The sequence below is a fragment of the Eptesicus fuscus genome, chromosome 8 (assembly GCF_027574615.1).
Source record: "Eptesicus fuscus isolate TK198812 chromosome 8, DD_ASM_mEF_20220401, whole genome shotgun sequence".
NCBI classification, from domain to species: Eukaryota; Metazoa; Chordata; class Mammalia; order Chiroptera; family Vespertilionidae; genus Eptesicus; species Eptesicus fuscus.
The window spans coordinates 97,400,287-97,425,403 of NC_072480.1; the positions used below are offsets into that span (position 1 = coordinate 97,400,287).

Below are 25,117 nucleotides of genomic sequence, written 5' to 3' on the forward strand. Positions count from 1 at the left end.
GTGCCCTTCCCCGCTGATGTTCGTGGTGTGTTTCCTTCTAGACCCAGCATGAGCGACATCCCCTGCAAGAAACGCGAGGACTATTTGGAATGGCCCGAGTATTTCATGGCCGTGGCCTTCCTGTCGGCACAGAGGAGCAAGGACCCCAATTCCCAGGTAAGTGACCTTCACAGGGGGGCGATGGGGCCCTCACCCACGCAGGGGGGCCCGCGCATGAGCACGATGCAAAGGCCGTTTATGGGGCAGCGGCACGCTGCCCTCCGTGCCGCAACCCTGCGCTACGTCTTCCTGTGGGAGAGGCGGTCGGTGCCTCTCCACCCTCCTGGGGCCAGGGCCGCTCTTTCTCTGGCTCCTGGGAACCGCCAGCGAACAGAAGCGAGGACGCAGAGCTCCTCGCACCCCCTCTTGCAGCTCTGCGGCCTCTGGCCCCGTGTACCACCTCGAGCGGGGCGGCCCGGCCAGGCCGTCACCGGGCCGTGGGGCATGTTTCGCCGCAGGTGGGAGCCTGCATCGTCAACGCAGAAAACAAGATCGTGGGGATCGGGTACAACGGGATGCCGAACGGGTGCAGCGACGACCTGCTGCCGTGGAGGAGGACGGCGGAGCGGAAGCTGGACACCAAGTACCCTTACGGTAGGGCGCGCCTGGCATCCCGCCCTGCTTCGGTCAGAGGGCGTCGTTCCCCTTTCCAGTCAGCAGCAGCTGGAAAGAAAGAAAAACGTCCTATTGAACGACCCCAATTTCCTGTCCCCACCTCTGAAGTCCCACAGAGAACCAGTGAATGGGAGGGAGCATGGTGGTGGCACCCAGCCTGGCCCTGAGGGAGACCCGCCCGCTGTACCCGCCCGGGCATTGGGGGCGGCTTCTGTGCAGAGGGCCGCCGCCCCGGGGAGGACTGTGCCCCGGGAGGACTGTGACCCGGGAGGACTGTGCCCCGGGAGGACTGTGCCCCGGGGAGGACTGTGCCCGGGGAGGACTGTGCCCCGGGAGGACTGTGTCCGGGGAGGACTGTGCCCGGGGAGGACTGTGTCCCGGGGAGGACTGTGTCCCGGGAGGACTGTGCCCCGGGAGGACTGTGTCCCGGGGAGGACCGTACCCCGGGAGGACTGTGTCCCGGGGAGGACTGTGCCCGGGGAGGACTGTGCCCGGGGAGGACTGTGTCCCGGGGAGGACTGTGTCCCGGGGAGGACTGTGCCCCGGGGAGGACTGTGTCCGGGGAGGACTGTGCCCGGGGAGGACTGTGCCCGGGGAGGACTGTGACCCGGGAGGACTGTGCCCGGGGAGGACTGTGCCCGGGGAGGACTGTGACCGGGGAGGACCGTGCCCCGGGGAGGACTGTGCCCCGGGAGGACTGTGCCCGGGGAGGACTGTGTCCGGGGAGGACTGTGCCCCGGGAGGACTGTGCCCGGGGAGGACTGTGCCCCGGGAGGACTGTGCCCCGGGGAGGACTGTGCCCCGGGGAGGACTGTGCCCGGGGAGGAATGTGCCCGGGGAGGACTGTGCCCCGGGAGGACTGTGTTCCGGGAGGACTGTGCCCCGGGGAGGACTGTGTGTGACGGCCCTGCAGGTTGGTTCCTGGCTCCTTGGACGCAGGGCCCGCTCAGCAGGCACGGCCGGGCTTGGCGCTGGGGAGAAGCCGGGCCCCGTCAGCCCCTCTCCCGCTCAGGAAAGGCGGCTCGAGCTCCCCTCGGCGAGGCTGGGAACACACCGCGCTGGGCCTGGGGAGGAGGAGGATGCTGTCGCCTCCTGCCGTCCTGGGGGGTCAGCCGTCCCAGGTGGGCTGTGGTCAGAGCACAAGCCAGATGGGAGGGACCGGACCCCTTGGGCCTGGCCGTCTGTTTTGCGTGTTTAAATTAGGAGAGGGTCTCTCTGTCTCTCATCCTGTGCGGCCTACCTGAGCCCCAGGGAGAGTCACTTCGGAGAGTGTGGGGAGGGACAGGCTACAGCTTCACTTTCCCTTAACTCCTTGGAGATTCGGGAACTGAGGCGTAAGCGAGGCGAAGGGGCTGCATGGGCCTCGTGTCGAGTCTTCGTAGTGTCGTAGTGCCGGGACCTGCACGGTGTCTGGGAACGGACAGGCCGGCCCGGGGGCAGTTGCGTGGACGAAGGCCAGCCCTCAGGGGAAGCGTGCGCCTCGGGAAGCGGTCCCGGGCGCGAGGGGAGACCTTTCGCTCTGGGCCCTTCCCTGCAGCTTTCCTTGGGGTTTTTCTCCTGCGGAATCCCAGGTCTGCAGCTAGCCTGACTTACGTACTTTTACTAATGTTCTCGGACCTCAGTCATGTTAACTAAACCCCATCGATTTCTTGTCAAACTGCTTCAGGCAACTGCTGTGTTTTGGAAAGAAAAAAAAAGAAAGATGCCCAGGGGTGGAAGAGGAGCTGAGGAATGCCACTGGGGAGAACGACCAAGAGCTCAGGGTTTCCAGGGAATAAAGCATGGTTTAGTGATTACGGGCATTTCATAGTCAGACTAGAGGCCCAACGCACGAAATTCGTGCAAGGGGCTCGGCCCTCACGGCCACGGCGGCTTGCCTCGGCCCTCGCAGCCCCGGCTTCGTCCGGAAGGTCGTCCGTCCGGCTGTCCGGTCTAATTAGCTGTTATTATTATAGATGAGCCTTCGTAGGAGCAGGACTAGTGGGCCCCACTGGTCGGGAGAATGTGAGGCTCCGGCTCAGCCTGCGCTTCCCGGCTGCGTGGAGTGTGTGAACTGGAAAAGGTGCTAACGTAGTTTGGAAACTTTTTGTCATCCTGCTTGGATCGTAAGCTTTCGGTGGTGGGAAAGAAGGGAAGGGATTCGTCGTTGGTCGGTGCGTGCAAAGGTTCACGGCACAGTTCAGCGTCCGTATACAATCGCAGACTGAGAGGGTCCACGCGTTCGGTTAGCAGCGACACTGAAATGTAGGGCCGCGGTCGTTCCTTCACAGAATCCAGACGGAAACGTGGTCCTTGTGCTGAACGCCTGCACAGAGGAATCCTCAGGGCATCAGTCTGTGGCATTGAGGCTGGTTGCAAAAGATGTCAGTGAGCGTGGGCGGCATAGAGGGGTCCCTGTTGGTTCCTGAGGGGTCTGCCACGGGGGACCCAGGCCGTCCTGTCACTCTGGGCCCCGGGCAGATGGGTGGCAGTGACCCAGCAGCCAGAGGCCTGCAGTCCCCAGCTTCCAGGTGTGCTGGGATCTCGAGAGGAGCTGGTTTTGTTTGCCAGAGACACTGCCTTCTGCCCGAGTTGGAGAGAGTACCTTTCTGAGCTCCTTTCCAGAAGGAATTAAAAAACCCCACCCACATAGGCGTTGGCCCAGCCTCACAGGTTGTTTTCGAATAGTGGCTGAGTTTCGGGGCCCTGGCTGGCTGGCTGCGTTATTTTTTACTCTCCGAACGATACCTCTAGGTTTTCAAAGCTCTTTGCCCTCACTTACCAATTATCCATTTTACACGCGGCTGTGTTAGAATGTCGACCGTTTTCTTCCACGAGAGCACGCTTGTAATTTGATGTACCATAAAAGTTATGGAAGGTATTAAATGGTTTTTAAAAGGCATTTATGTGTTACTACGGTCGTGAAATACACAAAGACGGGCTCTCCGTCTAGATAACGATGACTGGCTGTAAACCAGTCTTGTCTTTTCCAGGGATTTCCGCCTGCAGAGTAAAAAAGGTTTAGAGCCCCTCCAGTGTGGGTCAGTGGTTGAGCGTCGGCCTATGAACCAGGAGGTCACGGTTGGATTCCTGGTTGGGGCACATGCCCGGGTTGCAGACTCGATCCCCAGTGTGGGGTGTGTAGGAGGCAGCCAATCAATGATTCTCATCATCGATGTTTCTATCTCTCCCTCTCCCTTCCACTTTGAAATCAATAAAAACATATTTAAAAAAAATGTTTAGATAGCCTTGGGTAGAATAGAAATGTTTGGTGATAACTGCCTAAAATGCAAATTCTCTTTACTTTGTTTTAAGACTTCAAACCTCCTATCTAATAAAGAGGGAATATGCTAATGGACTGTCACACCTTCACAAAGATGGTGGCGCCCACAGCCAATAAGGAGGGAATATGCAAATTGACTGCCATGCCCTCAAAGATGGCAGTGCCCACAGCCACAAGATGGTGGCGTCCAGTCCCCTCAGCTCCGCAGGGGCAGCAGGAGCGTGGCATGGCTGGGCCCGACCCCAGGCAGGTCTGGTAACTCCGCGCACCTGCCTCCGGAGTCCCCCAGTCCCCTCAGCCCCCCAGCTGCCTAGGGCCAGCCTGAGGCACAGGTAACCAGGGACAGCTGAGGCTTGAGCTGCTGGCAGTGGCAGCAGCAGAGGTGTGATGGGGTGTCGCCTTCTCCTGATCTCCGGGTCGCCTGAGGGCTCCTGGACTGTGAGAGGGGGCAGGCCGGGCTGAGGGATCCCTCCTCCAGTGCATGAATTTTCATGCACCGGGCCTCTAGTTCACTTACAAAAAGAATCGCTGGTGTCTGGAATTGGGGAGGCTCACGCTTTCTTTCCTCCCTGACATCATGGCGGCTGCGCTGCTCTATCAGGGTCTGAATTGATGTGTAAATCCCCATAAAGGACTGTAGAGATTATCCGGGCTCTAGGCCAGTGACTCCTACGTCTTGAATATCTGGGGAACCTCTCAAAAAACGTTCAGGCCCCCCACCTAAGCAAGGCTGCCTTAACTTCCTCCTCGGAGCCATTGTTCAAGCTCCCATTTGTACCAGGGCTCACCTGGCTCATCGGGCTCGATGCCTGTGTTCGCACACCTGTTGGTGGGGGGTTGTGGGTAAATGTGCCTCTGCCTGGCCTTCCCTTCCATCCGGGCACTCAAGAAGCCAGGGTGGCTTTGCCGGTGGCATCACACTACTTCCTTGCGTGAGGGACCGGATTCCTGATGTCCCCAGAGTGGGCGGTCGCCACCCTGTAGACGCATGGGGCAGATGTGGCGACTCGGGCTGTTTCCGGCATCAGTGCGTATTTCTGCGGGAATGCTCTGGAAGGCCATCGTGCCGGGAAGGAGAACGCTGGGCTCATCAGGGCGAGAATTCCTCATGGCAACCTTGAACCCTTCTGTCAGTGTGTGGCAGTGTGCCTTTACATTTTATATTTAAATTTAATCTTTCTCTCTCAGATTTAGCATATTGCTAGGCATGCACAGATGTCATGTTAGTGATTCCGTAGCCATCTACCTTACCCGCTCGAACACTGGCGTTTTCCTCACTGCCATGCGTGTGATGTATCCCAAAGGTTCGTCTTGAGAAACTAATTTATCAGGAAGTCAGGAGGCTGATCCTGGCTAAGCTGCGTCTTCGTCAGGACTTGTAAGAGCTTCTTGGTAATTAAGATCGAATTTGTTCCTGCAGCCGGCTGGAGTCCAATGCCCCCTGGTTTTGTTAGGCAGATCCGTGGATTTGATGACTTGCTGTTTCTTTTCCTGCAGAATTCTTAATTTCACTTACGGCTTCCCACCATCCCTCCCCTGCCTGGCCAGTTAGTGGTTGAGGCCCGACGGTGGGTTTCATTAGGGATTTTGTACAAAATCATCAGCGGAAAACCTTCAAGCAAGTTTACAGGAAAGAAATAAAGTAGGTGATTTTTATGAATCAAGAAGCAAACGCAGGTTTCACTGTGTGATGTTTTAGATAAACAGGGAAACCTGATGGCTTATATATGAGGCCCCCCCCAAAATATATTAATCAGCTTGACATAAGCATATTCCACTTTCAGGTATAATTGTTTGGCAACAGTTTTTTTTTTCAGAAAAAAATAATGACTTTTTTTTGTTTAATTTATTTGATTTTCATCTATATATTTAATCTGTGGACTCAAGGTTAATTTTTGAGGCGCTGGAGATCCCTGTTTGTTTTTTAAAAAATATATATTTTATTGATTTTTTACAGAGAGAAAGGGAGAGGGAGAGAGAGTTAGAAACATCAGTGAGAGAGAAATATCAATCAGCTGCCTCCTGCACACCCCTTCCTGGGGATGTGCCCGCAACCAAGGTACATGCCCTTGACCGGAATTGAACCCGGGACCCTTGAGTCCTCAGGCTGATGCTCTATCCACTGAGCCAAACCGGTTAGGGCTGGAGATTCCTGTTTTCCTCTGAACATCTACAAGGGACCTACCCTAACAGCTCACGAGCCGGAAGAGCTGAGGTGTTCGTCTGTAGGATCTAACCTACCCGAGAATCGACACATATTTCTCTTTGTTTTGTGAAGAGTCAGATTGCCTCGTGGAAGTTTGTAACAAAACTTGAAATAATTCATGGTTAGGGATTCCCACGTTGATGGTCCGGGAAGTGACCTTCATCTTATCTCTCAAAAGAAAGGGTTTGTTGAGAAGTTAATCTCATCAGGAGCATTCCAGGGTCGCATGCAACCGACTTCAGGTTGTAATGTTACAGAAAACCGGAGAAAAACCAAGCAACGCTTAGAGAGATGGAGTTACATTTATTATTATTATTATTATTATTACGTGCAGGCCCAGAGGAAAATGTCTCTCAAATTCTGGGTGAAGTCACACAGGAAGTTTCTGGTATTTATATGTTTTTACCTTCTTTGTCTCCCAAATAAGGATTTTTCCGGCCCCCTTTGCAAGTTCTTAAAGGGCCCTATGTGCTGGGGCTTTGAGACCTCAACCAAAGGCTTGGCCTGGCACCAGCACTGATAACTTTGTCTGGGGAAGGTTTATGGCCTCTTTGGAACAGGGAGTAGTCTCATTTCCTTATTATTTAAGCAAGCAGCATTTACAGAAGCCACAATAGCAGGGTTAAAATTTCAAACGGCAGTTTTTATATAAGATGGATGCTTCAGTAGTATGTGAGCACAGGACGTATCTGAGAGCAAGAGGCTTTTTCTGGAGATAAATGTAACTTCTTTAATTTCTTAAGTCTGGGAAGTCTTTGCTGAGTCGCTCTGGGTCCCCAGAGACGTAGCGGGGTACAGGGGGACCCTGACAGCAGTGAGCCTCATGGTCTTTATTCTGTTCATTGGTCTCTGGCCCTTACGCTGATGTTGACTGGTCTTCTGGCCTGAATGACTAGTCTTATTTTACTTTGTGTTTTCAAGAAGCCTTCCTCCGTCAGCTTTGCTGACACTGGTGTTAACGCGGGACGTGTAATACTGTTTGCTCCCTGCAGGAGGCGCTCAAGCCTGGTTCCTGGAGCTTTCCGCAGGTATTTGTACTGGTTTTTGCTTTTACCTCTGAGGACTGGGGTTTCCTGTTTGGAGGGGAGGACACGTCTTTAATGTGCACAGCAGCTGGTTACCACGGCAGTGACCGGATTCCCGGGAAGGAATCCCGGCCCCGGGCCCTGGGTCCGGGTGTGGTGCGTTTGAGCCCAGCGCCCGTGGGCTTGTTCGATGCGTGGCTGGACGTTTGTTTCTCAATGTCTTTGTGAAATAAGTGACCCCCGAGGACTCCGCCCGTCCTAGAATTCCGAGGGAAAATTAAACAGTGTAGCTTTGGTCGCCTTAGACGATGGTGTTTTCCCCTCCCGGGGGCTTTGCGGGGAGCCCTAAAGCATCCTGGGGGAAGGTCGGGGCCCAAGCAAAGCAGCGGGTGGCGGGGGCAGAGAATGCGCCTCTGCATGTGGACGGGTGAATAGACCCGGGCTTCGTTCCCCCCTCCTCGGAGGCGCGGATCCGCTCCTGATCTCAGGTGAGTGTGAACCAGACAGAGACGCGCACACAAGCAGGAGGGCCTGGGGCGAGCAGGCCCCCCACAAACACGGGCTTAGGAGACGGTGAGGAGGAAGGCTGGAGGACGCAATGAGGAAAAGGCCGTTCCTAAGGACAAGAGGACGTCGGACTTCTATAATTTATTTATCTTCTGTAACGGAAGAGGCACACTCAGAACCCTTCGGAGACAAGCGGCTGTTCTGGAACCAAAGAGAAAGAAAGGAGCAGCGAAATCCGTTTGCAGACCGGTCCGTGGGACAGTGTTTGTGAATACAAGACTTGCCCGGCGTGGGGACCGAATGGAGAATCAGTGGGAATAAATGAACCCGAACGCGGAGAAGGCGGAGAAGGCCGGTGCCAGCCACTGAGCGGAGGTGTGACTCCCATCTCTGCGCCTCTTCCAAATGATAGATGCCATAGCACATTTAAAATATCGCGTATGATAACGGAGCATGAATTTTTAAATTCTGCAATTAAAAGACTTTGTCCCCAACGCCATTAATTTTGCGTTCAGGTGGAGAAGGGAAGCAGAAGTCCTCCTGGTCGTTTTCCCCGCGGTGAGCGAGTTGTAACTCTAGGAACGGGAATGAACACTCATGAGCCACCCGTTCTGTTACCGGCGTGCGTCGTCTGTGGGTGGCCGGGGAGTTCCGCGTCCGCTGGCTTCCTTTGGAGAAAGGATAGCGACTTGTCCTGCGTCACGTCCCCTGTCCTCGTTCACTCACCGCGGCTCCTCCCCGGCGGCTGTCCTGGGCCGTCTGTGCCAGGCGCGCTCCGGGGCGCACAGTGTCCCCAGGCCCGGTGGTTCGGGAGTGTGCAGGCTGAGCGTGGGGGAGGCAGACACGAAGGAGACACACAGATGTTGAACGTTCCTTCCCGAGGAGGTGACTTACACAGGGATGTGCTGGATTGGATGGGCCCCGGCAGGGAAGATGGGTGGGCGGTGTTGGGGGATGGGAACAACGGGGGCAGGGCCTTCTCTGCAGCGAGAGTGCGGGGTGGGGTGCGGGGTGGGGTGCAGGGTGGGGTGCGGGCCCTGGGACCTGAAGGCGCTCGGAGCGTCCTGTGGAAGGAAGGGGCTTGGCTCAGACTGAGGGGGTGAAGCTGGAGGGTGAGGTGAGGTTGAGGGCCAATAGGGTGAGGAGTTTGGATTTAAAAGATGACATGGGTTGTGCGTGGGAAATGGGTTGTTGGGGGCAGGAGGGGAAACGGGGAGCCCAGCAGTGGGGTGACGCTGCAGACCTGGTGGGGAGCCTGGGCAGGTGGGCGTGCTGGAGATGGGGAGGCTGGGGGGTGCAGGGAGTATTTTGGAGACACATCCAGAGGGCAGGGGGGCGGGGGCGGGGGATAGGGGACGGGGGAGGGAGATGGACTTCCCCAAGCGGTTCAGCCGAGCACCTAGGCTTGCGGGGAGACGAGGGAAGACTTGGGCCCTGAAGTTGGGTGGCCTGTCAGGGAGTCGGGTTGGGTCGAGGAGTACGGGGGGATGTCAGCAACGGCAGGTTTGGCATTTGGGTGACATCAGTGCTGTGGAGACGGGGGAGGGGGCCTGGGGAGGGTGTGCCAGGGCTGGGCCTGGCCTGGTCCCCGAGAAGGGCAGCGCTGAGAGGCTGGGTGGGGGAGGAGGGGCCTGCGGGGAAGGAGAGGGACAGGGTGGAGCACAGGGCAGCCCTGGGAAGGAGGGAGCGGCTGGCTGCGCCACAGCTGCTGAGAGGTCTAGGGGACGGACGCGTCCTTGGGTTAGCAAGCCGGGGTCCTTGTTGGCGTTTCAAAGAGCAGCTGTGACGGAGTGGCAGGGTTGGAAGGCAGAGGGGAGCCTGTGGCCGGAGGAGCAGAAGGAAGTGGGGACAGAGGTGCATGGAGGTGGTGTGAGATGTTTGTGACGAGGGCAAGACCGACGGCCGTGGCTAGCATGGGAGCGGGGTCCGAGGAAGGCTTATGTTGTCTGCAGGAGGGGAGGGCCTGGTGTTCGTTGGTTTTTGCTGACAGTGTTCGCTGATGGGAATAATCCAGTCGAGAGAGAGAGATTGCTGAGGAAGAAGGGGAAAACCTGGCCAGCATGGCTCAGTGGTTGAGTGTCCACCTGTGAACCAGGAGGTCACGGTTTGATTCCGTGGTCAGGGCACATGCCCAGGTTGCAGGGTCAGTCCCCCATGTGGGGCGTGCGGGAGACGGCCCATGGATGGTTCTCTCTCATCATTAATGTTTCTGTCTCTCCCTTCCTCTCTGAAATTTAAATATATATATACACACTAGAGGCCCGGTGCACGAAATTCATGCATGGGGTGGAGGGGGAGTGTCCCTCAGCCCAGCCTGCACCCTCTCCAATCTGGGACATCCCTCTCACAATCCTGGACTGCTGGCTCCCAACTGCTTGCCTGCCTGCCTTCCTGATTGCCCCTAACCACTTCTGCCTGCCAGCCTGATCACCCCCTAACCACTCCCCAGCCAGCCTGATTGATGCCTAACTGCTCCCTGCCAGCCTGATTGCCCCTAACTGCCCTCCCCTGCAGGGCTGGTTTCCCCCCAACTGCCCTCCCCTGCAGACCTGGTCACCCCTAAATGCCCTCCCCTGCAGGCCTGGGTCCCCCCCAACTGCCCTTCCCTGCAGGCCTGGTCACCCCCAACTTCCCTCCTCTGCCAGCCTGGTCCCTCCCAACTGCCCTCCCCTGCAGGGCTGGTTTCCCCCCAACTGCCCTCCCCTGCAGACATGGTCACCCCTAATTGCCCTCCCCTGCAGGCCTGGGTCCCCCCCCAACTGCCCTTCCCTGCAGGCCTGGTCACCCCCAACTTCCCTCCTCTGCCAGCCTGGTCCCTCCCAACTGCCCTCCCCTGCTGGCCTGATCGCCCACAACTGCCCTCCCTTGCAGGCCTGGTCCCTCCCAACTACCCTCCCCTGCTGACCATCTTGTGGTGGCCATTTTATGTCCACATGGGGGCAAGATCTTTGACCACATAGGGCAGCCATCTTGTGTGTTAGAGTGATGGTCAATTTGCATATTACTCTTTTATTAGATAGGATAGAGGCCTGGTGCATGGGTGGGGGCCAGCTTGTTTGCCCTGAAGGATGTCCCAGATCAGGGTGGGGGTTCCCTTGGGGCATGGGGTGGCCTGGGTGATGGGCCTGTGTTGGTTTGCAGGCCGGCCATGCCCCCCAGCGACCCAAGCGGAGGCCCTGGTATCTGGGATTTATTTATCTTCTATAATTGAAACTTTGTAGCCTTGAGCGGAGCCAAGCCTCCTGCTGGCTCCGTGGCTGGAGCCATTTTTTGTTGGGATTTATTTATCTTCTATAATTGAAACTTTGTAGCCTTGAGTGGAGGCCAAGGCAGGCCAGGGCTGCGGAAAGCTTGGCTTCCTCCATTGCTGGGGGCAACCCAAGCCTCCTGCTATCTCCAGCTCTGTGGCTGCCGCCATTTTTGTTGGGATTTATTTAACTTCTATAATTGAAACTTTGTAGCCTTGAGCGGAGGCCTGGGCCCGCCAGGGTGTGCGGAAAGCTTGGCTTCCTCCATTGCTGGGGAAACCCAAGCCTCCTGCTCGCTCCATGGCTGCAGCCATCTTGGCTGGGGTTAATTTGCATACTTGATCCTGATTGGCTGGTGGGCGTGGCTTGTGGTGTAGTGGAGTGATGGTTAATTTACATATTACTCTTTTATTAGGATATATATATATATATATATATATATATATATATATATATTTTTTTTTTTTTTAAAGGGGGAAAAGAGGAAGGTGTTGGAGGATGTGAGTGGGGATGGCACACTGCTTAGTAATTGGGATGCCAAGTGGGGGCAGGGGCAGCTGACACGCAGGCTGTGGGGTCGCGGGTGGGGATGTGATCAATTCAGCATTGCTGGGGAGGGCGGGATGAAGCCGGGAAAGGCGGGATGAGGCTGTCAGTGGGAGGCGGGGAGGAGGGTGAGCAGGCTCAGACACAGGAGAAGCAAGGAGAGAGTGTACCCCGCCCTGGAGCAGGGGTGCTGGAGAGACGTCCTGGGAATGTAGGGCACTGTCGGGAGCTGACCTGGTCCCCGAATCCCGGGTTAAGTCAGCGAGGCCCCGCTTTCTGCCTGCTGGACGGCACCAGCGAGTTGCCTGGGCTGCCTGCGGCACTGGAATTAATTGGAACACGCCTGACTGCTGCTCCAGCGCCCATTGCTCGGGCCGTGGGCCCTGTGAGCCTGTTAACACCAGGAGGGAGGGGCCTGGCTTCCTTCTCCCGGGGACCTGCAGCACAGAGCTGTCGAGCCTGGTTCGTGTTGCTTCTAGTGGTGTTTCTTCAGGGCATGTGGGCATCCAAGCTGTTCCAGGGAGAGTGGGGAGGGCGCTGGGCCTGGCTCGCCCGCCCATCGCCGAAGACACCCGGCATTTCCACGCCCCCCTCCTTTGGACCTGGTTGTGCGCCTGGCACCTCGGGGAGCAGTGTAGCTAGGGTTCCGGGGCTTTTTACCCATAATGGAAGCACTGTGGTCAGAAGTCTCTAGCCCTGGGCACTGCCACCACGGCTGAGTGCCTCCCCGGGTGCCCGGAGCTGCTGCCAGCCGTCCTGGCGAGAGGAGCGAGGAGGGGCCTGGGGTGGGCGAGCAGGAGAGAGAGAGGAATGTATGTTCCCCACCGGCAAGCCCAGCAGCCTGTGCTGCCTGGCCTCAGGTGGGTGGGCAGGAGAGGCGAGGGGCACTGTGTCTGTCTGTCTGTCTGTCCTCCACAGGCCTCTCCTCCCCGCTTCACAGGCCCAGGCTGAGGCCTCACAAGGTGGAAGGTCGCAGAACCAGCAGGTGGGGAGGCGGCCAAGGGGCCAGTGGGGAAGCAGCACAGGGAGAGGCAGAGCGTGGGCGGCTCTGAGGACTCGGCGTGTTCCCACAAGCTGACGGCTGGGTTCCAGGAGCCCCGACGGGAGGGGGACCTGCCTGGTGGAGGGGCTGGGAGTGGAGCCGGGATGGGGACCCGCCTGGAGGTGGGTCGGGAGTGGAGAGGGACGGGGACCTGCCTGGTGGAGGGGCCGGGAGTGGAGACGGGACGGGGACCTGCCTGGTGGAGGGGCCGGGAGTGGAGACGGGAGGGGGACCTGCCTGGTGGAGGGGCTGGGAGTGGAGACGGGATGGGGACCCGCCTGGTGGTGGGCCGGGAGTGGAGACGGGATGGGGACCTGCCTGGTGGAGGGGCCGGGAGTGGAGACGGGACGGGGACCTGCCTGGTGGTGGGCCGGGAGTGGAGACGGGATGGGGACCTGCCTGGTGGAGGGGCCGGGAGTGGAGACGGGACGGGGACCTGCCTGGTGGTGGGGCCGGGAGTGGAGAGGGGACGGGGACCTGCCTGGTGGACGGGCCTGGAGTGGAGATGGGACGGGGACCTGCCTGGTGGTGGGGCCGGGAGTGGAGACGGGACGGGGACCTGCCTGGTGGACGGGCCTGGAGTGGAGACGGACGAGGACCTGCCTGGAGGTGGGGCCGGGAGTGGAGACGGGACGGGGACCTGCCTGGTGGTGGGGCCGGGAGTGGAGACGGGACGGGGACCTGCCTGGTGGACGGGCCTGGAGTGGAGACGGACGAGGACCTGCCTGGAGGTGGGGCCGGGAGTGGAGACGGGACGGGGACCTGCCTGGTGGACGGGCCTGGAGTGGAGACGGACGAGGACCTGCCTGGAGGTGGGGCCGGGAGTGGAGACGAGACGGGGACCTGCCTGGTGGTGGGTCGGGAGTGGAGACGGGACGGGGACCTGCCTGGTGGACGGGCCTGGAGTGGAGACGGACGAGGACCTGCCTGGAGGTGGGGCCGGGAGTGGAGACGAGACGGGGACCTGCCTGGTGGTGGGGCCGGGAGTGGAGATGGGACGGGGACCTGCCTGGTGGTGGGGCTGGGAGTGGAGACGGGACAGGGACCTGCCTGGAGGTGGGTCGGGAGTGGAGACAGGACGGGGACCTGCCTGGTGTTGGGTCGGGAGTGGAGACGGGATGGGGACCTGCCTGGTGGTGGGGCTGGGAGTGGAGATGGGACGGGGACCTGCCTGGTGGTGGGTCGGGAGTGGAGACGAGACGGGGACCTGCCTGGTGGTGGGTCGGGAGTGGAGACGGGACGGGGACCTGCCGTGGTGGTGGGGCCGGGAGTGGAGACGGGATGGGGACCTGCCTGGTGTTGGGTCGGGAGTGGAGACGGGATGGGGACCTGCCTGGTGGTGGGGCCGGGAGTGGAGATGGGACGGGGACCTGCCTGGTGGTGGGGCTGGGAGTGGAGACGGGACAGGGACCTGCCTGGAGGTGGGTCGGGAGTGGAGACAGGACGGGGACCTGCCTGGTGTTGGGTCGGGAGTGGAGACGGGATGGGGACCTGCCTGGTGGTGGGGCTGGGAGTGGAGATGGGACAGGGACCTGCCTGGTGGTGGGGCTGGGAGTGGAGATGGGATGGGGACCTGCCTGGTGGTGGGTCGGGAGTGGAGATGGGACGGGGACCTGCCTGGTGGAGGGGCCGGGAGTGGAGACGCGACGGGGACCTGCCTGGTGGTGGGGCCGGGAGTGGAGACGCGACGGGGACCTGCCTGGTGGAGGGGCCGGGAGTGGAGACGCGACGGGGACCTGCCTGGTGGTGGGGCCGGGAGTGGAGACGCGACGGGGACCTGCCTGGTGGTGGGGCCGGGAGTGGAGACGCGACGGGGACCTGCCTGGTGGTGGGGCCGGGAGTGGAGATGGACGGGGACCTGCCTGGTGGTGGGGTCGGGAGTGGAGATGGATGGGGACCTGCCTGGTGGAGGGGCCGGGAGTGGAGACGCGACGGGGACCTGCCTGGTGGTGGGGCCGGGAGTGGAGATGGACGGGGACCTGCCTGGTGGTGGGGTCGGGAGTGGAGACGCGACGGGGACCTGCCTGGTGGTGGGGTCGGGAGTGGAGATGGACGGGGACCTGCCTGGTGGTGGGGTCGGGAGTGGAGATGGACGGGGACCTGCCTGGTGGTGGGGTCGGGAGTGGAGATGGACGGGGACCTGCCTGGTGGTGGGGCCGGGAGTGGAGATGGACGGGGACCTGCCTGGTGGTGGGGTCGGGAGTGGAGATGGACGGGGACCTGCCTGGTGGAGGGGCCGGGAGTGGAGATGGACGGGGACCTGCCTGGTGGTGGGGTCGGGAGTGGAGACGCGACGGGGACCTGCCTGGTGGTGGGGTCGGGAGTGGAGATGGACGGGGACCTGCCTGGTGGTGGGGTCGGGAGTGGAGATGGACGGGGACCTGCCTGGTGGTGGGGTCGGGAGTGGAGATGGACGGGGACCTGCCTGGTGGACGGGCCTGGAGTGGAGACAGGACGGGGACCTGCCTGGTGGTGGGGCCGGGAGTGGAGACGGGACGGGGACCTGCCTGGTGGACGGGCCTGGAGTGGAGACGGACGAGGACCTGCCTGGAGGTGGGGCCGGGAGTGGAGATGGATGGGGACCTGCCTGGTGGAGGGGCCGGGAGTGGAGATGGACGGGGACCTGCCTGGTGGTGGGGCCGGGAGTGGAGACGCGACGGGGACCTGCCTGGTGGTGGGGCCGGGAGTGGAGACGGGACGGGGACCTGCCTGGTGGACGGGCCTGGAGTGGAGACGGACGAGGACCTGCCTGGAGGTGGGGCCGGGAGTGGAGACGAGACGGGGACCTGCCTGGTGGTGGGGCCGGGAGTGGAGATGGGACGGGGACCTGCCTGGTGGTGGGGCTGGGAGTGGAGACGGGACAGGGACCTGCCTGGAGGTGGGTCGGGAGTGGAGACAGGACGGGGACCTGCCTGGTGTTGGGTCGGGAGTGGAGACGGGATGGGGACCTGCCTGGTGGTGGGGCTGGGAGTGGAGACGGGACAGGGACCTGCCTGGAGGTGGGTCGGGAGTGGAGACAGGACGGGGACCTGCCTGGTGTTGGGTCGGGAGTGGAGACAGGACGGGGACCTGCCTGGTGGTGGGTCGGGAGTGGAGACGAGACGGGGACCTGCCTGGTGGTGGGTCGGGAGTGGAGACGGGACGGGGACCTGCCGTGGTGGTGGGGCCGGGAGTGGAGACGGGATGGGGACCTGCCTGGTGTTGGGTCGGGAGTGGAGACGGGATGGGGACCTGCCTGGTGGTGGGGCCGGGAGTGGAGATGGGACGGGGACCTGCCTGGTGGTGGGGCTGGGAGTGGAGACGGGACAGGGACCTGCCTGGAGGTGGGTCGGGAGTGGAGACAGGACGGGGACCTGCCTGGTGTTGGGTCGGGAGTGGAGACGGGATGGGGACCTGCCTGGTGGTGGGGCTGGGAGTGGAGATGGGACGGGGACCTGCCTGGTGGTGGGTCGGGAGTGGAGATGGGACGGGGACCTGCCTGGTGGTGGGGCTGGGAGTGGAGATGGGATGGGGACTTGCCTGGTGGTGGGTCGGGAGTGGAGATGGGACGGGGACCTGCCTGGTGGAGGGGCCGGGAGTGGAGACGCGACGGGGACCTGCCTGGTGGTGGGGCCGGGAGTGGAGACGCGACGGGGACCTGCCTGGTGGAGGGGCCGGGAGTGGAGACGCGACGGGGACCTGCCTGGTGGTGGGGCCGGGAGTGGAGACGCGACGGGGACCTGCCTGGTGGTGGGGCCGGGAGTGGAGACGCGACGGGGACCTGCCTGGTGGTGGGGCCGGGAGTGGAGATGGACGGGGACCTGCCTGGTGGTGGGGTCGGGAGTGGAGATGGATGGGGACCTGCCTGGTGGAGGGGCCGGGAGTGGAGATGGACGGGGACCTGCCTGGTGGTGGGGCCGGGAGTGGAGACGCGACGGGGACCTGCCTGGTGGTGGGGCCGGGAGTGGAGATGGACGGGGACCTGCCTGGTGGTGGGGTCGGGAGTGGAGATGGACGGGGACCTGCCTGGTGGAGGGGCCGGGAGTGGAGATGGACGGGGACCTGCCTGGTGGTGGGGTCGGGAGTGGAGACGCGACGGGGACCTGCCTGGTGGACGGGCCTGGAGTGGAGACGGACGAGGACCTGCCTGGAGGTGGGGCCGGGAGTGGAGATGGATGGGGACCTGCCTGGTGGAGGGGCCGGGAGTGGAGATGGACGGGGACCTGCCTGGTGGTGGGGCCGGGAGTGGAGACGCGACGGGGACCTGCCTGGTGGTGGGGCCGGGAGTGGAGATGGACGGGGACCTGCCTGGTGGTGGGGTCGGGAGTGGAGATGGACGGGGACCTGCCTGGTGGTGGGGTCGGGAGTGGAGACGCGACGGGGACCTGCCTGGTGGTGGGGCCGGGAGTGGAGACGGGACGGGGACCTGCCTGGTGGACGGGCCTGGAGTGGAGACGGACGAGGACCTGCCTGGAGGTGGGGCCGGGAGTGGAGATGGATGGGGACCTGCCTGGTGGAGGGGCCGGGAGTGGAGATGGACGGGGACCTGCCTGGTGGTGGGGCCGGGAGTGGAGACGCGACGGGGACCTGCCTGGTGGTGGGGCCGGGAGTGGAGATGGACGGGGACCTGCCTGGTGGTGGGGTCGGGAGTGGAGATGGACGGGGACCTGCCTGGTGGTGGGGTCGGGAGTGGAGACAGGACGGGGACCTGCCTGGTGGAGGGGCCGGGAGTGGAGACCCGACGGGACGGACCTGCCTGGTGGAGGGGCTGGGAGTGGAGCCGGGATGGGGACCCGCCGTGGTGGGGCCCAGCCATCCCCAGGTGGCGCCCTCAGAGCCGGGCTGCCCGTGGAGGAGTCTGGAAGGCCGGCCGCTCCTTCCGGGAGCAGCTCCCCCCCTTCTCCAGGCCCCGCTCTGGCAGAGTGCCTTCCTCTGACAGACCCCCCGCGGGCACCGGGGTGCAGTGCAGCGCAGAGTCCTCCAGCGCAGGCAGCGTCCTCCGTGTCACCGCCGTGGCCTGTTGAGCTTCACCTGCCAACGTGCGCTGTCCTGTGAACGTCTCCCGCCCCCCGATGGCGCGCCCCTCGGTGCCAGAGCAGCGGGTCCATTACCCTCTGCGGGAAGGCCGCTGCTGTGCATGGGGTGGGGCGGCCCGCAGTGTCGCCAGGACCCGCGCTGCCCGATTCGGAGCACACGCAGGGGGTGGCCTGCGTGCTCAGGTGGCACCGGGCGCGGTCACCTGCCACCTCTGCGAGGGAGACCCTGTCCCGGCTCCTCCCCGCTGTCCACAGGGAGGCCGCGGGGCTGGGACTGTGGGTCCTCAGGGAACAGGCCCAGGTCTGACATTGGCAGCTTTCCCCACCGTTTGCCTCGCGTGCTCTGCACCGTGACCGGCGGCGGGGAGGGAGGCGATCATTCCCGCTGGCGGCCGAGCGAGGCTGGGACTCGAACCCTCGTGCAGGCGGCGGCTTAGCCGCCTGTTGTTCTGAAAAGCTGTGTGTAATCCAAACACATTTTTCCACAGAAACAACATCACCTGCAGCTCCAGCTCCCCGTCCGCCTGCAAAGAGGGCGTTGAACCCCTGTGTCCCGGCTCTCCCCAGCGCTCCCCCTCTCCGTGCTGTGGCTGTGCCTGTGTCTGAGCGTGGACACCTGTCACCTGCCTGCCCCTGCAGCGGCGGCCCTGAGGGTGCTGTGCTGGGGCCCGTGATGTCGCGACGAGGTCTTGTCACTGAACACGTATGGGAGCCGTGTCCAGTTCTGAGCCCTTTCCTCTCCCGGCCGCAGCCCAGCACCAAGGGGGCTCCTCTGGCCGGGGGGTGAGGGGGGCAGGGCTCTGGCTGAGAAGCCACGGGAGTGAATGGGCTTTGCACACCAAGAAATTGTCAGGAGGGGAGACGGCAGCGGGGGGGGGGGGGGGGGGGAAGTGTCTCTGGGGCGAGGAGTGGGGAGCAAAAGCCGAGAAGGGCTGCGTGTGGCTGCTTGGGGGGCCCTGGAGGAGGGCCGTCCTGTGGGTTCCCAGGTCGCTTCTCCCGTCCCCCTACCCCCCTGTATGCCAGGCCCTTGGAAACCCTGATAACGAACCCCACTGCTTCCTTACGGATGTGGACACTTCATTAGGGAGATGGTGGAGGAGCGGGATTGTTTGGGGCCAGATTCTAGAAACGTTTGCTTTGGGTTTGGGGGTCCCCATAATAACGAACATTGTATGACCTTCTGGGGAGGGTGCTAGAGGTGGGGGGGGGGTTGGAGGGGCTTACATTTCGAGGCGACCCTATCGTTAATCACCGTCTGGAAGGATCGGTACCTGGAGGCTGGCGTGATGTATGAGGCCCTGCCAGGATATCTTTCAATAATTAAGAAATAAGTCCTTGAGATTCCATTTTAGCTTCAGAAGCTGCGAAAGTTCCCGAAATGGATCTGAGAGGAGCGAGTGCATGCCCTCCCCGCTGCCCCCACCCCCGTGTGTGCCCATCAGGCGTCTGAGGCACCCAGGGCAGTGATGGGGGGGGTGTGTGTGTGTGTGCCGTGCCCGAGGGAGATGTCCTGCGTTCAGTGACTCTAGAAGTGGGTACACTTAGACCCGTACTTCAAGCAGGAATGACACAGGTTTTGTCATCGGGACAGGAATATCTTACACAAACCGGCATCGAGTTATTTTTAAAAATGCACAGGCCGACCTTGGCCTGGGGTACCCCCTTCATGTCCGCTGTTAACTGCGGGGTGAGGCGCCCCCCCCCCCCACACCTTTTTCTTCCAGAAGGCCGCGAGCAGACGCTCCGGGCTCCGGGGTCCTGGCCTCTGTCGTGTCCGGGAGCCGCACTGTCTGTGCCGTGACCGAGGGAGGCCGCGCCCCCGAGGACCTTCAAGGCCAGGGGCAGGGGCGCTTCCCCAGAGGACGTGTCTTGGCAGAGGTGGCGCAGGGCCGGGCTAAGTGGCCCAGGTGCCCCTCGCCGGGCCCTCTCACCTGACCCTCACAAAGCTGCCACTCCACCTCCGCTCCGCCTGGGCAGAGTGCCCTTCAGGCTGAGGGAGGCCTTTCTTAAAGCGCCACACCACTGAAAGCGGGGGATTTTAAACAGTCCGGAGAGTGTCTTTACCTGGAGGAGAAACTTAGTTTTCCCGTCTCCAGATCTCAGGCCCCGGTTCCCGTCCCGTGCTGGGCGCACCTGCCGGTCAGCGAGGGCAGCCACACGGTTCCTGCTCAGTTACGTGCAGCACTTAGCATTTGTTCAGCATTATGCAAGTTTCTGGGTATTTTTAGAGAAGGTGCTGTGTTTTAAACACTATGCTTTTACTGATTTCAGAGCGTGAGGAAGGGAGAGGGAGAGAGATGGAAACATCAGTGATGAGAGAGAATCACGGATCGGCTGCCTCCCGCACGCACGGCCCTCACTGGGGACTGAGCCCGCAACCTGGGCACGTGCCCCTGACTGGGAATCGAACCATGACCTCCCGGTTCATGGGTCAGTGCTCAGCCACGGAGCCACACCGGCCAGACAGGTGTTTTTTTGATTAAACCTATTAAAGTGACCTTAGAAATACTGCTGTCTAAAATAGATATCGTGTGAGTCTTATATCCAATGAGATGAAAGTCAAATTTATAAAATGTCGAATCTCTTAAATCTAAATCGAACCGAGGATGGAATGTATCCTGTTAATTTGTCAAACTTGCAGCCAACCGCCTACCCGAGACAGTAAGGATTAATCAGGCTCTGGTGGGAGGGAATTTGAATAACAGTTTTCTAATTATGCAATCTCTGCTGCGCGGTCCGAGGTTCCTGCAGTGCTGCATTCTGACCGTGGGTGATAGGAAAGGGGGGAAGGACAAGACCGGAGCAGAGGAACTGTCCCGTAATTACCTGAGCAGAGGCCCGCCCCCTGGCCGGGGAGGACTTGGAGTGTTGATCCGATAAGCTCAGCATTTGGCTCTGTTCCCTTCCAACAACGTTGAGGATAATCGGAGGGTTTTGCGGGACGCTTGGTGCTTAGCAGATACACTTGTCGTGTTCGGGGAGTCCTTTTGCTTATTGCCTAGCCATCGATGAGGAGTTCTAGGTCAGTGGTCGGCAAACCGCGGCTCGCCAGCCACATGCGGCTCTTTGGCCCCTGGAGTGTCCTAACGCCACTTCTTCAAAATAGACTCGCGCAGGCCGAAAACCGACTTCTGCGCATGGGCCACGAAGTTTCCATCGCACTGTACGTGCGCGCCCGCATGTGGTATTTTGTGGAAGAGCCACACTCAAGGGGCCAAAGAGCCGCATGTGGCTCGCGAGCTGTGGTTTGCCGACCACTAGTTGGAAAATTTGCCTTTTTTTTTTTTTTTGGACAATTTAGCTATCTTACGAATTACATCCTAGACACTCTCTCGTTGGGGTCCTGAGTCTTTATTCCTATGACTATAAAACCATGCCGTTCTCAAGATGCCTGTGAGAACCCTTCCCCTGGGCTGGCTCTTGCACTCATCTACGCGTAGCTCTTGCAGCATCTATCCCAAGGCGATCGGAATGCCAGCACCAGAAAGCGATACGTTTATGCTCGACCTTCTTGCTCGCAGGTCGCTGTGGAGTGTGTGTCGTTGTCGTGAGAGAAGTGACGGAGAAGACTCGGGCCACCCAGGGAGAAGGCCTGAGGGGAAGAGGGGACATTGGGGTTAGAAATGTAGATTTGGGGGTTTTACAACTCGATCTGCTCTCCGAGAATCTAAGAATGAACGCATTGAAGAGCAGGACTGAACCTGGGGACGTGCCTAGAAAGTCGAGAGAGAGAAAAGGACCCATTGGAAGTAGGAGACCCCAAAGGCCCCGGTCCTCCTGGGAGGATAGTAACTAATCGAGGGCCAGGGAGCAGGCGATCAGATTGCAGCCTGGGGGGCTTGGGGTTTAGGCCCAGAGCAGGCCATTCAGGGGTGCCAGGACCCGCTCGCCACAGCTGATGTGCGCATCTCTTCCGATTCCCTGCTGTGTCGGGAGCTTGAAATTGGCTGGGTGGTAGTATTTACACCACAGAAATGGGCAGACGCTACAGATTAGGGCCATTTTGAGAGAACAATTGGCTGTAAACATTACTAGCATATTACGGAGCTCAGCGGGTTTCCTTAGAGCAGTGTTTCTGAAACATTTTACATGGGGACAAACATAGTTTTCCTGCAAAAAAAACCCCCAACAAAACACACACACACCACACACACACCACACACACACACCACACAACACACACACAACACACACACACACACACACACCACACACACACACATGCAACACACACACACACACACATACAAAACACACGGAAGTTGTTAGGAGCAGTACCTAACCTTGCCATGTGGGTGCGTTCTAATCTCAGCACTTCTCTTCATTAAGAAGAAAAGGAAATGCTGTTTGTCGCTCACTAAACGGGTGTCAGGACCTGCATTTGGAAAGCATTGTTTCAGAGACAAGTGGAGGCTTTATATGCATTACCGAGTCAGAGGCTTGGCCTTGGCCATGGGAGAGGAGGCTCCTGTGTTGTGGTCAGAGCCGGTCTCGGAGCAGATGGGCTGTTCTGGAAGACGGAGGAAGGAAGCTGGGCACATTAGGGAGAAGCTAAAAACCGGATTACTTAGCATCTTTTAAGGTGCTTTTATTCAGTTAGTGGACAGGCACTTTCTGGGAGCTGGCGCCATTCCTGCAAACGGAAAGCGCGTTGGTGCCCCTGGGTCGGGGGTCACACGCTTTAAGTGCAACGTGGGGCCTTGCACCTGGAGGCTGCCTCAGTTGCGGGTGGAGGATGCGAGGGTGGGGGAGATGCTTGGCCAGGCCAGGCCGGCAGGGCTCCGAGCAAGCCCGCCCCAGGCCAGGCCTGCTCCCTGCCGAGGGCCGTCTGTGGCCTGGAGCCGGTTTGGCAGTGGCCCGTTACTGGATCAGTTATGCTGGCCAGCCCAGCTCAGTGCGTCCCCGCACTGCACTCTGATTGACCTACGTGAACGCATTGCATGAGTCTCAAGGCACTCTGTCCGGTTTCCTCCGGGAGGGCGGGCAGCCTGGGGCCCTGGGGTTCCTGGGATCAGGAACACGCCCGGCCCCTCGGTTCGTCATCAGGGATACAGGTGGTAGGCCCGGTAATGCCTCCCGATGGGTCAGTTCTGAAGGGGAATGCAGGGCAGGTTTGGAGGGGAAGCCGAGGGTCAGAGCCACAGGGGCTGTGGGGTGGTCCACCTGAGAGGCCCGTGCCAGGATCTGGACAGACAGCAGCGGCCAGTTCCCAGGTGGGCGGGGCCAGGTGAGGTGTCAGGTGTTGCCCTGGGTTGGGGTTTCTCTCCTCAACCCTGTAGGTGCAGGCTTGGGAGCCAGGGTTCATCCGACAGGGTTTGGGGTGCCCAGGGGTCCCCGGGAACGTGGGGGTGGGTGGCACTTCTGAAGTTAAAGGTACGGATGATCCAGAGAAATCGAGTGTGCGTGGACACTCCACGAGTTTAATTTTCTTATTTTTATTGATTTTAGAGAAGAAAGGAGAGGGAGGGAGAGAGAGAGAGAAAGATCAATGATGAGAAGGACTCGGCTGCCTCCTGCACGCCCCACCCTGGGGATGGAGCCCACAACCCGGGCATGTGCCCTGACTGGGAATCAAACTATGACCTCCTGGTTCATCTCCTGGTTCATAGGTCGATGCTCAACCACTGAGCCACGCCGGCCGGGCTGTTTTCCTCATTGTCTAGCTTGACTTTGTGGGCCGTGGGTTGTGAACTGTTGCTTTGAGAGAGCCCACGTGTGCCTGGCACGCAGCCCTCTCGTCGCCAGCAGACCTCATGTTTTTTGACAGGAAGCTTACCGCTTTCATCTTGCGATGTTGCGGGTGAGAGAGGGGAAGTCTGTGTGTGGTCCTGCGTGTCGTTTCTCTGAACCACCCTCTGCCCAGGCGTGTTGGACGTTGCCCGAGAAAGGCTGCTTCCTGCGGTCCTTTTCTTCACGCACCCAGGCGCACAGCGTTGCATTTTGCCCCAAAACGAACTTGAGGAAGACAGTTGCCGTCCACGGGACAATGTAGAAATTCAAGAGAGGGCAGTGCTCTGGGTTTTCTCACAGATTCAGGAACTCTGTAGCTCTGAAGGGTAACGCCAACACCGTCGAAAAGCCTTTATTGGGCGGGAAGGCCTGTTTTTGATATTTGAATCTAAGAGGACTGTATTTCCCGGCGTTGGCATCCATCACTAGAATCTGCATTCCCCCCCTTTATTCATTCAGAAAATATTTAACACCCATTATGTTCATGGCGTCGCCTTAGACTCCGGGGGAGTCACAGCAAACCTAGAAGACTGGTCCTGCCCTCGAGGGGGAAATAGAAGAAATAATTACATCTAATTGTTTTTTAACACGGAGCGGGGTTAATCCGGGCTTGGGGACATCTTGGTCATAGGAAGGACGTGGGTGCAAGGGGAATTCTGTGAGGCCGGCGCCGTCCTGGGCCCTGAGCCTGGAGCCCGCCTCTCCTCCTTCCTGTCCTCCCCTCCCCGGGGGGTGTATGGACTGGGGGGCTCAGGGGGCTGGCTCAGGCCCCTCTGGCCCGCAGGGGTTCTCTGGTGGGCTGCCATCTGATTAAGTGCAGCTTTTCTTTTCCTTGAGGTTTTCTTACAATGCCTGAGACTGTTGGTTCCCACACACGCCTGAGACCTCCTAAATGGTGGCCTTCGTGGACTAAAAGGAGCGCTCGCAGCGTTTCCTGCGAGGGCCCTGGTCAGCTTCCTGCCCGCAGCACCGCGGAGCCGCTGCCGGACACGCGCAGTGGCCACCCCACCCGAGACCCGGAGGCCCGGGGGGAAGGTGGGCCCGAGGAGGCCCTCAGTAAAGGCTCGTTGACCGAGGGAGGACGTCACGGCCCCAGTGCACCCGGGCCGAGAGGCGGCCTCGGCACGCCTGGAGGAAGACGTGCGTAGGCTGGTGGTGGTGGGGGAGGGCGAGGAGGCCCTCGGAGGCCCCGTGTATATAATTCCAGGAGATTTGTGTGAGTTGGACCAGGGCCAGATAGTCATTAATTCGTTCAACAAACATTGATTTTAGCACTTGCATGTGTAGCGTGTGTTGTTAAGTCACCTTGGGGATGCCAGAGGGTTCTGTGAGGCAGTGTTGCCTAAACGCATCTGCACGTTAGGAACACGTGGGGGAACCGCTTAGAGCTTTCCAAGCCCAGCCCACACCCAGGCCGTGTCGGGTTCCGGGTGTGGGACCCCGACAGCCGTGTTTTGGAACATCCGAGGATTCCAGCCTGCAGACATTGGTGAACCACTGCCTCAGGGAGATATAATGTAGTCTTAGACAACGCACCCAGAAAAGGAAATAGCAATTAAGAGAGCATACAGTGCCCTGGTCGGTTTGGCTCAGATTATAGTGTCAGCCTTCAGACCGAAGGATCTCGGGTTCGATTTCCGGTCAAGGGCACGTGCCTGGGTTGTAGGTTCGATTTATGGCCTCGGTCAGGCAACAAGTCAATGTGTCTCTCACATCGATGTTTTTCTCTCCCTCCCTCCCTTCCACTCTCTCTCTAAAGATCAATGGAAAAAATATCCTTAGGTGAGGATAAAGAATAAAAGATAGCATATAGCCACCACTCAGAGCAGGCAGGAGATTCCGAACTAGATCGGAGTGGTGAGCACAACTCCTGCCTTGAGGG

At 60.1% G+C, this 25,117-nt stretch overlaps 1 protein-coding gene across 1 annotated transcript in view; it reads left to right on the forward strand.

Annotated features, from left to right (window-relative positions):
• The window catches only part of DCTD (dCMP deaminase), a 34,918-nt gene that overhangs the window by 1,688 nt on the left and 8,113 nt on the right, over positions 1-25,117 (forward strand). Inside the window, exons 2-3 of the mRNA XM_054720338.1 lie at positions 42-156; positions 498-633. Of these exons, the coding sequence (XP_054576313.1) occupies positions 49-156; positions 498-633 (244 nt within the window). The 5' untranslated portion in view covers positions 42-48. The remainder of the gene's footprint in view (positions 1-41; positions 157-497; positions 634-25,117) is intronic.